Source organism: Sturnus vulgaris, chromosome 13, assembly GCF_052056855.1.
Source record: "Sturnus vulgaris isolate bStuVul1 chromosome 13, bStuVul1.hap1, whole genome shotgun sequence".
In the NCBI taxonomy this organism is placed as follows: domain Eukaryota; kingdom Metazoa; phylum Chordata; class Aves; order Passeriformes; family Sturnidae; genus Sturnus; species Sturnus vulgaris.
In genome coordinates, this window is record NC_142255.1 from 20180098 (window position 1) to 20195297 (window position 15200).

The 15200-nt window shown below is 53.6% G+C and overlaps 2 protein-coding genes and 1 long non-coding RNA gene across 8 annotated transcripts in view; 1 reads left to right on the plus strand and 2 right to left on the minus strand.

Annotated features, from left to right (window-relative positions):
• SPG11 (SPG11 vesicle trafficking associated, spatacsin) overlaps positions 1 to 6874 on the plus strand; it is a 28462-nt gene extending 21588 nt beyond the window's left edge. For 2 of the 6 annotated variants that reach the window (XM_088172762.1, XM_088172765.1), the window contains 10 exons: positions 114 to 250; positions 794 to 992; positions 1721 to 1858; positions 2392 to 2525; positions 3058 to 3165; positions 3679 to 3847; positions 4640 to 4728; positions 5257 to 5412; positions 5839 to 5990; positions 6517 to 6874. In XM_088172762.1, coding sequence (XP_088028888.1) covers positions 114 to 250; positions 794 to 992; positions 1721 to 1858; positions 2392 to 2525; positions 3058 to 3165; positions 3679 to 3847; positions 4640 to 4728; positions 5257 to 5412; positions 5839 to 5990; positions 6517 to 6700 — 1466 coding nt within the window. In that variant the 3' untranslated portion in view covers positions 6701 to 6874. Of the gene's footprint in view, positions 1 to 113; positions 251 to 568; positions 626 to 793; positions 993 to 1720; positions 1859 to 2391; positions 2526 to 3057; positions 3170 to 3678; positions 3848 to 4639; positions 4729 to 5256; positions 5413 to 5838; positions 5991 to 6516 lie in introns of those variants that run through there. The other 4 variants (XR_015806609.1, XM_088172764.1, XM_088172763.1 and 1 more) reach the window with 4 other exon arrangements.
• A 430-nt stretch (positions 6875 to 7304) lies between these two features.
• EIF3J (eukaryotic translation initiation factor 3 subunit J) lies at positions 7305 to 15200 on the minus strand. Its single transcript, XM_014887800.2, has 8 exons — positions 15085 to 15200; positions 14889 to 14989; positions 11355 to 11412; positions 11045 to 11136; positions 10521 to 10635; positions 9541 to 9699; positions 8519 to 8592; positions 7305 to 8296 (listed from the first exon to the last, which is right to left on the minus strand). Exons 1-8 carry the CDS (start codon positions 15110 to 15112, stop codon positions 8168 to 8170), a joined length of 756 nt encoding a protein of 251 aa, XP_014743286.1. The 5' UTR covers positions 15113 to 15200; the 3' UTR covers positions 7305 to 8167.
• Positions 13274 to 14864, minus strand: LOC148222296 (uncharacterized). The gene is made up of 2 exons (XR_015806610.1): positions 13502 to 14864; positions 13274 to 13389 (listed from the first exon to the last, which is right to left on the minus strand). It is a non-coding gene; the product is annotated as an uncharacterized LOC148222296 (long non-coding RNA).

The window sequence follows — 15200 nt, forward strand, 5'->3', positions numbered from 1 at the left end:
TCCAAGATAGGAATTGTTGTTTTTTGTTCCAAGATAGGAATTGTTGTTTTTTGTTCCAAGATGGGAATTTTTGTTTTTTGTTCAAGATAGGAATTGTTGGTTTTTGTTCCCAGCATCCAGCCCGGAGGACTGGACCCCCCTGGGGTGTGAGGATGATGCCGTGGAGGCAGCACTGAAGGCTCTGGCAGAGGAGTGTGTCCATGGCAGGGGCTACTGCAGGCAGGTGCTGTGCCTGTACGAGCTGGCCAAGGTGAGCAGGGCTTGGGCCAGCTCTGCTGGGATGGGCTGCTCCTCTGGGACGTGTCAGGGTGCTCTGGCTGGGATTTTGGGGTGCTCTGGCTGGGATTTTGGGTGCTCTGGCTGGGATTTTGGGGTGCTCTGGCTGGGATTTTGGGATGCTCTGGCTGGGATTTTGGGGTGCTCTGACTGGGATTTTGGGTGATTTTGGCTGCTCCTGCAGGACCTGGGCTGCTCCTTTGGGGATGCTGTGACTGGGATTTTGGGGTGGTCTGACTGGGATTTTGGATGGTCTGACTGAGATTTTGGGTGGTTTTGGGTGGTCTTGCAGGACCTGGGCTGCTCCTTTGGGGAGATGTCAGGGATGCTGTGACTGGGATTTTGGAGTGGTCTGACTGGGATTTTGGGTGCTCCTGCAGGACCTGGGCTGCTCCTTTGGGGGTGCTCTGGCTGGGATTTTGGGTGCTCTGACTGAGATTTTGGGTGGTTTTGGGTGCTCCTGCAGGACCTGAGCTGCTCTTACTGAGATTTTGGGTGTTTTTGGGTGCTCCTGCAGGACCTGGGCTGCTCCTTTGGGGAGGTGTCAGCACGGGACCCTCAGGAGGTGCTGGGGGCCATCCTGGCCCGGCGGGGGCCTGAGCGGGGCCGCAGGGCCCAGGCCTTCATCACCTGCCAGGGGCTGCCCCCTGCCACTGTGGCACCTCTGCTGGCACAGCAGATCACCCAGGAGCTGCTGGCCTCGGCCCAGGGCAAAGGTTTGTGCTGGGGGCTTGGTTCTGCACAGGGAAAAGGTGGGGACACACCTGGGCTGGGGTTGGGGGACACACCTGGGCTGGGGTTGGGGACACACCTGGGCTGGGGTTGGTTCTGCACAAGGGTTTGCACAGGCTGGGTTTGGTCTCTGGGTGGGGATTTGTGTCCCCCAAAGCCCCTGCACTCACAGGCTGGGTTTGGTCTCTGGGGGTCTCTTTGTGTCCCCCTGCACTCACTCCCTGAGGGCTCAGCTCAGCCTGGGGTGTCTGGGCAGCTCTGCTCTGTTTTATGTAAAGTTCTATACAAATGTTCATTTGTACTTACTCCTGTGCCCAGTGGGGAGTTGCAATAGTTAAGGTTGAATTTTTATGGACGTAAATTTAATATTTAAAAAGGGATTTTTTAACTGTGGTCTCTGCTGCCCCACATCATCTGATTTGGAAATATGTGCATTTCCCTTTGTAAAGCATGACAAAAGGTTTTTCCCTTTCTTTTTTTCCTTTGGCAGCTGTGTGGTTGTCCAGTAGGATTTTGTTGGGTTGAACTGGAATAAAAGTATTTTCTGATTGTTAAATTTAATCAATAACACCCAGAGTGTGTTTAGGATAATTGTCCCAAGTCCTCAGCCAGTCTGGATGATGTCAGATTGATTTGTTTGGGGTTTGCTAATGAATGATAATTAACTCCTGCACAGTTAGCAGTGGTGACGTGGTTCCCTCTCTGGCCACAGGGCAGAAGCAGGTCTGGAACCCTGCAGTGGAGAGCCAGGCCCTGCTGCAGCTGGCCAAGCTGTGCCAGGATCACACCTTGGTTGGGATGAAGTTACTGGATCAAATCTCCTCTGTGCCCCGTGGGGAGCTGGCGTGCAGTGAGTAAATGGCAAATCCTGCCTGGTGTAAGCTGTGTGTAACTGCCCTGGCTTCAGCTCCCAGGGAAGGGAGGGCTCAAATTTCATCTCCACTTTGTAGGGCTGAGGGATATGCAGGGTGTTGCTTAAGGGTTAATTTTCCAAGCAAAATTCAGATTTTTGTGCTAAGCAAGAGGTGGGAAATGCAGTCAGGGAGTGACCTGAGCTGTTGTGGTGGGGACATTGTGACTTAGAAACTGAAATTTTCAAACCCAAGTGCAAAATTTGTGGCCTTCCTTTTCCAAAAGCAGAGCTGGCAGGCAGTGCAGTGTGATGTGTTACACATTTGTGTGTCTTCACTGAGAATCATTCCTGCAACTGAGAGATTGTTCTCTTTAACTAAAAACCAGTATTGAACGATGACAATTTGTCAGCTTTTTCTGGAGGAGGCTGGAAGTTCTGTGCTTTATTTTGTGTTCTCTGCTCTGGAGAGAGGCAGTAAATTCACTTCCTCAGCCCTTGAACTGAAATCCAGGAATTTTTCTGCTCCTCAGTCACAGAGCTGCTGATCCTGGCCCACAGCTGCTTCAGCCTGACGTGTCACATGGAGGGGATCACCCGGGTGCTGCAGGCAGCTCGGCTGCTCACCGAGGAGCTCCTGGCTCCCAGGGAGGAGTATGGGCTACTGGTGAGTGCTGGGGGCTACTGGTGAGTGCTGGGGGATGCCCAGGGGGGCTGTGCGTGGCCAGGGCTGATTCAGCTGCTGCTCTGTGGCTGTTGGGCATCTGAAGGAGCTCCTGGAGCCTGGGATGTGCCCACTGCAATGGTGGCAGTGCTAAAAGCTTCTCTGCCTGTTTTTATGGCATCAAACTGTTGGGAAAACTGTGGGAAAGCTGCAGTTTGGGTTGGTTTAGGAGTCCCCTCAATGGTTACAGGGGACCCTGAGTTTCCTGAGGTGCCCTGGGTGTCCTGGCAGGGCTCTGTGCCCCTCCTGAGGTGCCCTGGGTGCCCTGGCAGGGCTCTGTGCCCCTCCTGAGGTGCCCTGGGTGTCCTGGCAGGGCTCTGTGCCCCTCCTGAGGTGCCCTGGGTGCCCTGGCAGGGCTCTGTGCCCCTCCTGAGGTGCCCTGGGTGTCCTGGCAGGGCTCTGTGCCCCTCCTGAGGTGCCCTGGGTGCCCTGGCAGGGCTCTGTGCCTCTCCTGAGGTGCCCTGGGTGTCCCCAGGTGCGCCTGCTGACAGGCATTGGCAGGTACAATGACATGACCTACATCTTCGAGCTGCTGCACCAGAAGCATTACTTCGAGGTGCTCATGAGGAAGAACCTGGACCCGGTAGGTGAGGGACAAACCTACAGGGAATTGTGTGGCTGCATCAGAAACTGTTCACACAGGGGGAAAACTGTCTGGGCATTTCACTTCCTGAGTGCAGGAATTGAGAGTCAGGTTTCATAGAAATAAATTAATGCTGGGGTTTATTCTCATTTTATTTGAACCGTTTTTTCCTAATTAGTTCAGGACTACAACAAAAGTAGTGTTGAAACTTAAACTTGGCATTGTCAGGGTTTTCATGTCCTGCTTTGCTTTTATTTGCAGTTAAAGTTTCGTGGGGGGGGTTTAAAAATCATAAATATCCATACCTGTGTTTAAATAAGTCATAAAGGAATGCCACATTTTGACATTTGTTTGTAAAGAAGTTTGGATGGGAATACGGATTTTTCACAGCCGGTTGAGCCCGGGGGTGAGGCTGCTGTTGTGTTTTGGGGTGTGATGGTCACTTTTTGGGAGCTGGAGGCCTGGCTGGCTGCAGGAGGTGGCCAGGGGCGTGCTCAGTGTCCTGTGTGCCAGAGTGGGACGCTGAAGGCAGCACTGCTGGACTACACCAAGCGCTGCCGGCCCGGGGACAGCGAGAAGCACAACATGATCGCCCTGTGCTTCAGCATGTGCAGGGAGATCGGCCAGAACCACGAGGCTGCTGCCTCCACACAGCTCAAACTCATCGAGTGCCAGCCCTGGGGTGAGCTGGGGTTGAGGGCAGGGAGGGGAGGGGGAGCTGCTCTGTGTGTGCTTGTGTGTCCTGGAACTCCTTTATGTCCTGGAGCTGCTTTTGTGTGTTTGTCTGTGTGTCCTGGAGCTGTTTCTGTGTGTCCTGAAGCTGCTCTGTGTGTCCTGGAGCAGTTTCTGTGTGTCCTGGAGCTCTTTTTGTGTGTCCTGGAGCTCTTTTTGTGTGTCCTGGAGCAGTTCTGTGTCCTAGGCCTGCTGTGTGTCCCGGGGCTGTCACTGCCTTGGGGAGGCTCCTGCCCTGGGCAGCTCCTGGGTGCTTTCAGAGGGCTGGGGTTTGGGGATCTCCTCTGGTGCCTCCCATGGAGCAGGTACAGACACAGCCAGGTTTCTCTCGGCCCACAGGATGTGGCACAGTGGGTTTAGGGGTTCTGGGAAGGGCTGGGGTGGGTGTCTGTGTGTGTGACACCCGTGGGGTGAGCTCTGCAGCGTGGGCAGCCAGGGCTGAGAGAGCAGCAACACCAGGAGCTGTGCCAGGGGATTTCTGAATGCACCTGGCAATGGTCAGACCTGGCATCTGCCACAAATGGGTGCTTGGGGTTTCTTTCCAGCCTCCAGTCACTCAACCAGGCTGCAGCAAAGCTTTGCTCCATTCACTGAACAGGCAGTGTGATCCTTCCTGCTTTTTTAATAAATACATTTTGGTTTATGAGACAACACCAGGGACAGACTTGGCACTGGGAGGGAATTTTGTAAATTACTTTGTCACCTTTACAAATAATTGGTTACTCCTTTTTTCCTGTTTCAGAGGAGTCTCTTCAGGATGTTGCCAATTTAAAGAAGCTGCTGCTGAAAGCTCTGACTCTCTTCATTGATGCAGCAGAAAGTTACTCCAAGGTAAAGTGGGATGGAATGACTTGTGGGCAGCAGTGGGAGCACATGAGGAGTGAGCTGGGCTGGGAGAACACACAGAGCTGACCCAGGGAGGGTGTGCAGGGCCCTGGCCCAGTGCAGAAGGGATCTGCACCAGTAACACCAGTAACACCAGTAGCATGGCTGCACCTGAGTGTGCTGTGCTGGCCCCTGCTCAGGCTTTAACCCCTGGACTTACAGGTGGGTTCCCCACTGCCAGAGCAAGGACCATGAGCTCAATTAGCAAGGCTAGGACAAATGAAGTATTTAAATCCAAATGTAATTATGATTGAAGAGTTTGTGGGAGCGAAGCTTTGTTTAACACTCATGGAGAACGATGAAGGTGCAGCTGCAGTGCTGTGAGTCACTGCAGAGCTCCAGGCTGCTCTCAGGGCTGTTCCCAGTGCCCTGGGAGCTCTCAGGCTCTGTTCAGCTCTCAGGCTGAACAGGATTCATGCTCTTTCTCTGTGCAGGACTCAGGCTCAGTTCAGCTCCCCCTGTCTCTCTCTGCAGGACTCCTGTGTACGGCAGGCTCTGCGCTGCCGCCGCCTCACCCGGCTCATCACGCTCCAGCTGCACTTCCTGGGCTCCGGGCAGAGCACGAGGATCATCAACCTGGGCAGGCAGGAGCTGCCAGGGGCCATCCTGGCATTGCCCAGGTTCTACCAGGTGAGCTGGGCTCCTCCTGCTGGGGCATGACTTGGGCACTGCAGTGTCCGAGGGCTCGGCTCCTTCTCCTGGGACTGTTACCCCTGGGATATGTGGGGTGGGAATGGCTCCCGCTGCCAGAGGGATGGGATACTGGGAAGAAATCGTTCCTGGCAGGGTGGGCGGGCCCTGGATCCCTGGCAGTGCCCAAGGCCAGGTTGGATGGGGCTTGGAGCAGCCTGGGACAGTGGGAGCTGTCCCTGTGCAGGGATTGAGGCAGGTTGTTCACCGTGCTTTGTTTCTATGGGTTTTCCAGCTGTATTTGTTCCCCTGTATTTCACAGCTGCTCTCAAGGAAGGGGGGGGTCAGGCAGAGGAGCCCCAGTCGTGAGCTGTGTGCAGGGACTGTCCTGTGCACTCCCCCTCCCTGACGCTGCTCTCCCTGCAGGCAGCCATCGTGGCCGAGGCCTACGAGTTCCTGCCGGACTGGGCTGAGGTGCTGTTCCAGCAGGTGATCACCAGGGGCGATTTCCTGTACCTGGAGGAGTTCAAGCAGCAGCGGCTGCTGCGGCCCGGCCTGTTCGAGGAGGTGGCCAAGAAGTGAGTGAGGGTCTGGGGGAAGCTGCAGCTTTACCTGCACAGAGGGCCAGGAGGAAAGGGTTAAACTCTTCAGCCCGGTATGGGATAAGGTTTCATACAAGGCTCTTGAGATGGAATTCCAGAATGGTTTGGTTTGGAAAGGACCTTAAATCCCATCCAGTGCCACCCCTGCCATGGCAGGGACACCTCCCACTGTCCCAATGTCCAGCCTGGCCTTGGGCACTGCCAGGGATCCAGGGGCAGCCACAGCTGCTCTGGGCACCCTGTGCCAGCCCTGCCCACCCTGCCAGGGAAGGATTTGTTGGTGGATTTGGCTCCTGAGCACAGAGTGGAAGTCGCTCTGATCCAGCCTTGTCCTCGAGCTGGACAAGGAGGGAGCTCAGGGCTGGCAGAGCAAACAAACAGCCAGGAGATTCAAATGTTGAGTACAAGCTCTTGTTGAAAATGTCATTCCTGCAGGCCCAGAGCAAGAGTCCCAGGGGCCTGGGCAGATTCTGTGTCTCAGTTCCACGTGTAAATGTTGCAGGGTCCAACAGCAGCAGCCTCCTGCTGACGCTGCCCTGAGGAACCTGAAGAGGTTCCTCAGCCACTGTGAGAACATCTACACCTACTACAGGCTGGCCTACGAGCACAGGTTCTATGATGTGGTCAACTCCCTGCTGAAGGACCCTCAGACTGGCTGCTGCCTCAACGACCTCTTATCCAGCTGAACTCCAGCCCCAGCACACACTGCAGGGTCAGTGCTGATTAACACACATTTTATCAATGATCACAGGGCTCTGCTGCCCTGCAAAAATTACTCCAGAAAACTGGACAGGGTTGTAAGTATTTAAAATTGTGCTAAAATTGTGCTTTGTATAATAAATCTTATTGTTTATAAATTACTTGAGTCACCAGCAAACACTGACTGGCCCAGGTGGGGGTGAAGCAGAGATTCAGCAGCTCTTTAAATTAGGGGCAAGGGAGAGCGAGCACCCCAGGAATTCAGAGAGGCTGAAATAAATGTTCAGAATACCCAGGCCAAAGGAGTGGAACAGGCAGACTCAGTGAAGGTTTCAGGTACCCAGTAGAATAATGTGTTCTGTGAATTCAGTCTGATTTCTAAAGTCTTGTACAGCTTCAAACAGCACATTCCCAATTCTGCTGTCTTGGAGTAAAAGAAATAATCAAGTGCAAATGTATTTTTACAGTTAGTAAACACAAATTCCTTTCCAGGCCCAAGCCATGGGCACACCCCCAGCACAGTTCAGCTCTGCAACTCTCCAGGTATTTTTCCTGTCAGGCTCCAGAAGAACTGCTCTAAGGCCAGCCTGGTGAAGTCCTCAATAGTGATTTTTATTAAATTAGTTGCTTTATAAAACATTGCAGATGTTGTAATTGTTAACATAACAATTTGCCCAACTGTAGGAACTGCTGCAGTTTGCTAAGCAAGTTTGGTTTTTAATGAAAGAAAACGGCCGAGTTGTGAGAGACCCACCACAACCCAGGAGAGCCCCAAGGAAGTTGTGTGGTTTGGTTTTTTCTTTTACACTTAACCCCTTAATTAACTGTTAAAGAACACCCAACCCAGACAGCTGCATTAGTAGAAATTTAAATGAATGGAACTAAACTTCATCCTCGAGACACAAGTGGGTTTTGCCTTGCTCTGCCCCAGCAGGTGCTGCTCAGGTGTCAGGCTCTGGAGCAGTGGCTGTCCCAGGGCCTGTGCTCCCAGGTGCACTATTCCACACTGAAGTTAGCAGTTCCCTTCCCAAAATACTGAAATCCTCAAGCTTTAACTCAAGACAAAGCGACTGGAACTCTACGTGCACACCCTGCCCTTGCTGCAAACTGCTCGTGCTCAGCCCTGGCCCTGGAGCAGGGACAGTTAAGGCCATGTCATGGAGCTGTGCTGGTTATAATCCTTCACCTTGTTCCAATTCCTTCCCAATTTAGAGGCTGTTGCTATGAATAGCAGCAGTGCCCATTATCAGAATTTTGGGTTTTTAACTGCAATTTCCAGACCTTTTCCATTCCACCCCGCCCGGAGCTTCCGCCCGGACCCGGCAGCTCCAGCCCCCAGCACACAGATACTGCAATTCTGATTGTAGCATTTGGCAGAATTTAGAGGAAGAAAGGTTGTGCTACATGTTTAAGGGATTATGGGCAACAGAAAGACAACAGAAGGGAGATAAATGTCACATGAAGTCTTCAAAGTCTTGCACGTACTCGCCGTCGTAGCCGCCGTAGTCGGCCAGGTCGTCTTTCATGGTTGCCTTCAGCCCCCCGCCAGGCACAACTCCTTTTTTCTTCTTTTTGGCTTTATTCTGTGGCAGGAGGATGAGGATGGTTATTGGGACAGGCCCAGAGCTCTGCTCAGCACTGAGCAGTGAACATGGTTTCCACGCCACCCATTTTCTCTTCCTAGGAAAGCTGTGACAGCTCCAGGTGTCCCCAGCTCCCTGCCCCCCTTTGGCCTTTCCCCTGGACTCTCAACAAGTAACTAATAAATGCAGAGGAGCCCCAAGCAGGAACAGTCCCAGTCTTACCTTCTCTTGTTTTTGTTTTTCACTGCATAATACTGTCAGAGTGTTTGTGATCTTTTTCAAATCATCCACCTCCACTGAATCAGGGAAAAAAAAAAAAAAGAAAAAAAAGATTCCTTCTCAATGTTGTTCTTATTAGGCAGTTAAATAACATCCTCAGTCTCTAAAACTAGAAATGAGCATTAGTGTAACTATGGGCAATTACTTGATTTAAACCAGCAGAACACAGAGTGGGTGGTTCTGGTCCTTACAATCCCAACAAGGATTCCAGCTGGTTCCTTGCAAGCCTGAACGTTGCAGAAGGTAAAACTTGCAAATAAAGTTACTGAACACAAGAGTCTGGCTGAGCCATCTGAACAGTAAAACATGGAGGCAGTAAAATACAGTGAAATGTATCAAAGGAGCAGTGGATTAACAATAAATGATGATGTTTATCAATAACTGGGGCAAGAGGCTGGAGTCCCTCCTGTGAGGAGCTCTGGAATCCCTCTGGAAGCTCCCAGCTGCCAGCTGGGATGATGGATGGACCCAGCTCTGCCTGGGATTGAGTTACCCCTCTCTGAAGGACAACTGGTACAGGACAGGGAACCATCCCAGCCCCTGCTCCAGCCACCAGGGCACTGGGAAAAGGAGTTTCAATTACTTCATCTCTGTATAGTTACAAGCTGAATTCCAGAACAGTTAATCTGCACTTCCAGAATTACATGGACTCCATTTTGTAATAGTTTCCCTCCAACTGAGGTCCTCAAATTATCTGCCTCAGAGAATTTACTCTTAGTATTATTAATTTAGAAATTTCTTCAAGAAAAACATGCAGTGTTTTGAAAACTGACACTTTGTAGATGAGCGTCTGTAACCAAGGTGCACAAAGAGCAACTCTCACACGACGAGAGGATCCTTAGTGGAGTTTGTGGGAATGGAATCAGCTCAGTGCTTCCTTTAGTACAAACTAACAGAGCCAGCCCCTCTGAGCACTGTCACAGCTCCAGCAGGGCTGGGGGCAGGGCTGGGGCTGCTGCACTCACAGGAGATGCAGACGTCCCGAAGCAGCGCTTCCAAAAAGCCGGCGTAATGTAAGGACTTCTCGTACTGTGTGATCTTCTCCTTCAGGAGCTTCCCAAATTCCGTGAAGTCATCTTTGGAAGAGGGATTCATGGCATCTATTCCACAAGTGCTATTTACACCTGCAGGGACAGGCAGGGGTGTTACAGGCAGCCCTAAAGGGGACCTGGCTCCCTCCTCTCCCTGAGCTCTGCTCCCCCCACAGCCCTGGCCTTACAGGAACGAGGGAAGTTTGCTGCCAAACTCGGTCATTTCATAGAATCCCTGAATGGTCTGGCTTGGAAGGAACCTTAAAAGCCATCCAGTGCCACCCTGTCAGTGCAGGGACACGTCCCACTATGCCAGGCTGCTCCAAGTTCATCCAACCTGATCTTGGGCACTTGCAGGGATCCAGGGGCAGCCACAGCTGTGCCAGGGCCTCACCCCCTCACAAGGAACAATTCCTTCCCAATATCCCACCTAACACTTCCCTTTGTCAGTGGAAAGCCATTCCCCCTTGTTCTGTCACTCCTCACCCTTGTCCAAAGTATCTGTCCAAAAATTTCTGAAGCTGGATCAAACTCAGTAATTTGACCCAGCTATTCCTGTCCTCTGGACAACCTGCACCAGGAAGCCCCTTTTCCCCTCCAATAAACAATTCCTGCCTCACCCTCCTGAGTGCAGAACTCAGCTGGTTCTTTGCAGCTGTAGCAGTGCACACCCCCCAGGCACTGTGCTCTGTGACAACTCACTGAGCACAACCTGCCCTGAGCAAGGAGCTGAATCATTCACCACCATCAAGGAAACGCTCCCATGTTTGAGGAAAGCTGCTGTGCATCAGCATCTTTGCCACCTCTTTGTTCTCAGTGCCACAAGCCAAGCCCTGCTCTTGCTTTGCAGGGTCCCACACGTCCCTGGGTTTATTTCTTTCTTTCTTTCTTTATTTCCTGCTGCTTTAACTCACCGAAGGTTTCCTTTGCCAACTCCAGGTCTGACTCCTCTTGTAACTTCTTTAGCCGTAGTTTGTCTGCCAACTGTTCTTCTGGTGTGAGCTCCTTCTGTTCCTCGGGTGCCTCTAACTGCAGGGAGAGCACACAGGGAGGAGGTGGCACCTTACAGACACGGTGCCTTCTCCAGAGCCACTGAAAACCCCCTGCTGCCTCACTCAGGGCACTCGGAAAACCTGGATCCCATCCCCTGCACTCTCAAGAAATTGTTCATTTCACGAGGAATGGGAAGAAACTCCAAACTCCCACTCCTGCCTGTTCCCCCACGTGCTGCACACAAAGCAGCTGGGGTAACACTGATGCAGTCACTGGTTAAATCATAGGAGAGTTAAAGCTCCCAGCCCCAGACAGGATCACGTACAAGATCTAAGATTGGTTTATCAGATGAATCAAGAGCTCTTCAGACCTTGCTCAGCCTCCAAAAAATCAAATCAAACCCGCCCTCTGAATTTTATGTGACTCAGAAGAAATGAGAAGTTACCCTTTTTTTAAGCTCCTCTTGCTTTTTCTTCTGTAGCTTTTCTTTTTCTTTGATTTTTTCTGCTATTTTCTTTTTTTCCGAAACTTTCGGTTCTGTAAAAGGTGGAACAACAAACACAGCTCTCAGAACTCTGATGATTTCCTCCCCTAAAACCATAGAAACACTGCAAGCCACGGAGCTCAGCTCCTGGGACTGAGCCCAGACTTAAAGACATTTCTGTTAAACCCAGCCCTGCTCAGGTTTGATCCCCAGACACAACCAGAGTCTGATCCCACGCTGATACAGAGCCAGGGGTTACCCCAAGTCTCACCTTGTTTTACCTCTGTCTCCTTCACCTCCTCCTCTTCCTCCTCATCATCCCAGTTATCCTGCAAAACAGTCGAGGTTCTTTTACAGACACCTGCAACCTCCTGCAATGCCCACAAACCCAGTGCCCTGGTGTCAGTGAGGGAGCCATGGGAGCTGTGCCTCACCCTCAGGGGGTTTGGGAGCTGTCCACACTCTTCTTACCATGAAAAAGGCAGGTTTTGGTCAAACAATCACCTTGTGTCAGTAATTACAACAGCCAGGTGACAAACAGTCAAACAGCACCCACGTAAACATGATTTATTCTCATTTCTGGTGTGATGAGACACTGAACATCACTAAACCCAGCTGAAACCACAGGCTGGTGTGTCCCACAGCACCCCAGGGACCCTGTCCTGAGCTGGGAAAAGCATTGCCCTGGCTGCAGGGATTTTCTGGGAGCCCCACATTGCAGCAGGAGGTGCTGACCCAAGCAAGGAGACACCCCAGTCCATCCCCAGCTCACCCCAGTAATTGCAGGGGACTCGGCTTCCCTTCCACATTCCACGGAGCTGACTTGAATTTGGAGCAGCATTATTTTAGCTCACATCTAATTAAGTTTGTTCCACCCACTGCTTAAATAGCTGCACTCAGCACTGAGGAGCTGGCCAGGCTGGAGTCAGAGGCAAACTGCAGGGGAAAGGCAGCCTGGCCATGAGGGATCCATCCTGGCACACCTGGGAGACCTCACAGAGGGCACAGTGGGCAAGGATGGCATGCCAGATGTGCCCTGACCCACCGTGCCAGCCAGGCCTGCTTTATAAACCAGGGAATTCCAAATCCTGCCAGCCAGGCCTGCTTTATAAACCAGGGAATTCCAAATCCTGCCAGCCAGGCCTGCTTTATAAACAAGGGAATTCCAAATCCTGCCAGCCAGGCCTGCTTTATAAACCCAGGTAATTCCAAATCCTGGAATAAACCTTGCCTGCTTTATAAACCCAGGGAGCTCTCCTGGAGGAAGAGCCAACTGCCCTAGTGCCGTGTCCCTGCAGTGATACAGTAATTCCCAGAGAACACCTTCATTCCCCATTATTTCAACACTGTTTCTGTGTCCCCAAGGACACCTGGAAGCTCCTCTCCAGCCCGGGCTGGGGGTGGCAGGGGCTGGGCAGGGGCTCCCAGCTCCAGCTGAGCCCTGGGACGGGAGCAGGCACTGCCCCATGTGGCTGTGGCAGCACTGAGTCAAGAGATGAACATTCCCTGGCTGCACGCCCGACTGCTGGGACACGTGTGCTGGGGAACACTGACAGCACTTTTGTTACCAAAGGTGCTAATTTTAAACCCGGGAAGTTGACGTTTCCCAAATTAACAGTTACTGCGAGCTCATTACTAAAATCCCTTCCAAAATACAGATCTGCAGGTACAAAGCACATTCCAAAATGCGAGGTGCCTTAAGAAAGCCATGGACAGAAAACACTTCGTGCTGCCACTTTAGACCACGTCATTTCCCTCACGTGGAGATTTCCCCACACTGAGGGACCCAGAGCCTGAGCAGGGGCCTTTGGGAATCCAGCAGGAACAGCAAACCAAAGGAAAATAAACCAAAATAAAACACCTTTCCTTGCTGGATCCTCTCTAGATGCAGCTCTGGCACTAAATCCACAATCCCTTGGCAATAGTTAAGCAGCTGCATCCTTACTTGGTGTAAGATGTAAAATGTCTTCCCACTGCCAGAGGGCAGGGCCGGATGGGATTTTGGGAAGGAATTGTGGGGAGGGGCTGGGACGGAATTCCCAGAGAAGCTGTGGCTGCCCCTGGATCCCTGGAAGTGTCCAAGGCCAGGCTGGACAGGGCTTGGAGCAGTGGAAGGTGTCCCTGCCATGGCAGGGGGACACTGGATGGGCTTTAAATCCCTTCCAACCCAAACCATTCTGGGATTCCAGGTGGGGAATATTTGTTCTTTTATTAAACAGGCAGAGAGCCCTCGGGTGTCTCCCAGAGAACCACAGTGGCCCAGTTCTCCTGCACACATCCTATCCAGCAGGAAAGCTTCTCACTTCCTAAGGAAGGAGGAAAAGCAAATGTCACAGACAGTGTGAGCTCCAGGTGTCTGCACACAGCTGTCAGTCACAGAGTTTCCCCCCCCCACACACCTGAGACAGCCACACACACCTGGGTCACTTCCACACTCATTCCCAGAGCCTGGAGCTGCTGTTCACACCCCTGGCCTTGTCCTGCTGCTTTAAACTGTGCTGAGCTGTGGCTACTACTGAATTTAGAAGGAAAATTACACACAGAATCACAGAAATTTGGTGACTTTAGGGTTTCCAAGAGAAGATTAACTACTTTTTGTGTACTGCTCATGAGAAGAACTCCACCTGAGCCCCAAGAAAAACTGCAGGTGCTTTTCAGAGATTGTGGTAACAATGTCCCCAAAACCAACCTGAATCCTCCCTTGGTGTTACAATGTCCCAGGGCTGGAGGAAACAAAAAGGTCTTTTTTAGTTGCCTTGCTCCACTTACAGAATCCGGGGATGGTTTGGGTCTGGAGGGATCTCAGAGACCACCCAGTGCCACCCTCTGCCCTGGCAGGGACACCTTCCACGAGCCCAGGCTGCTCCGAGCCCTGTCCAACCCGGTCTTGAAACCCACCCGGCGTGTTCCTCGTGCATTCCCCGGCCTCCCTTTGCATTATCCACATGAATATGGAGGTTTCTGTGGCACCACCACCCTGCCAAGGGCAGCTGGAGCCGAGCAGAGCCTTGGAGGGAGCTCTGCCTTCAGGAGCACCAGGAATGATCAGCCACACGTTTCATTCCCGCTCCCGTGCAGACACCACGCTGAAACAGGGCAAAACCCTGCCTCGTGGAGAAGCAGCAAGATCAGGTGAAAAGACGAGCCGGTAGAGCACAGAAGTTTCTGGTCAGCAGCAGAAGCACCAACACAGCACTGCCGTCATTAAACCCGTCCTGACGCCTCACCCAGCGCTCCCCACTCACAGCTAAGGGCCCGAAAAGCTGCAGAAAGCGAGGGGAAAGCGCCTTGGAGGCTGGGAAGCAGCTGGAAAGCAGCAGGTGGATCCGTCAGAGAGCAGGAGGTGCCACTTCAAGAGCGTCTGTCCGAGCCTTCCTGCGCTGCGAGTCCCAAGGCAGCGGCTCCGGGCAGGGACAGCTCGGGCAGTCTTGGCATTTGGACTTGTCACCGTCACCGAGCCCGGAGTGGCTGCCGCGCGGGCGGAGCCACCGGGGTGTCCGGAGCCCCTCGGGGTGCCCGGAGCCCCCGCAGTGCCCAGAGCCCTCTCGGGGTGTCCGGAGCCCTCTCGGGGTGTCCGGAGCCCCCGCAGTGCCCGGAGCCCTCTCGGGGTGTCCGGAGCCCCCGCAGTGTCCGGTCCGGCGCCGCCGCCGCTCGAGGCCCGAGCCCGGCCCGGATCCCGTAACCCCCCGCCCCGGCCGGGCCCGCGGCCCCGCACTCGGCCGCCATATGGCAGCGGCCCGGCCGCCCCCGCCGCCCCCAGCCCGGGCCCCGGAGCCGCCGCGCCGCGGGGCCCGCCCCGCCGCACCTTCACGTCGTCCTCCTCATCCTCGCCGGCCCAGCGGTCCCCGGCCACCCCCGGCACCAGCCGCTTCGCCACCGGCTCCACGACCTCGAAGCTGTCGGCGTCTGTGGGGAGAGGAGCGCAGGTGAGGGGTGAGGAGCGGGGAGCGGCGCGGGGGGGACCCCGCTCGCCCCGGGCCCCGCGGCCCCGCCGCACCCACCCCACGAGTCTGCCGCCTCCGCCGCCATCTTGCCCCGACCGCGGCCGCCGGGCAGCGCCGCGCGGGGCACGCCGGGACGGCGGCGGACTGACCCCGCCCCGCCCCCCGGCCACGCC

Coding starts and splice junctions, on each gene's coding strand:
- EIF3J (XM_014887800.2), bottom strand. CDS start 15,112: ATGGCGGCGGAGGCGGCAGACTCGTGGG. Junction 14,990..15,084: donor GGAGGCGGCAGACTCGTGGG/GTGGGTGCGGCG, acceptor CTCTCCCCACAG/ACGCCGACAGCTTCGAGGTC. Junction 10,636..11,044: donor AAGAGGAGCTTAAAAAAAGG/GTAACTTCTCAT, acceptor CTCTCCCTGCAG/TTAGAGGCACCCGAGGAACA.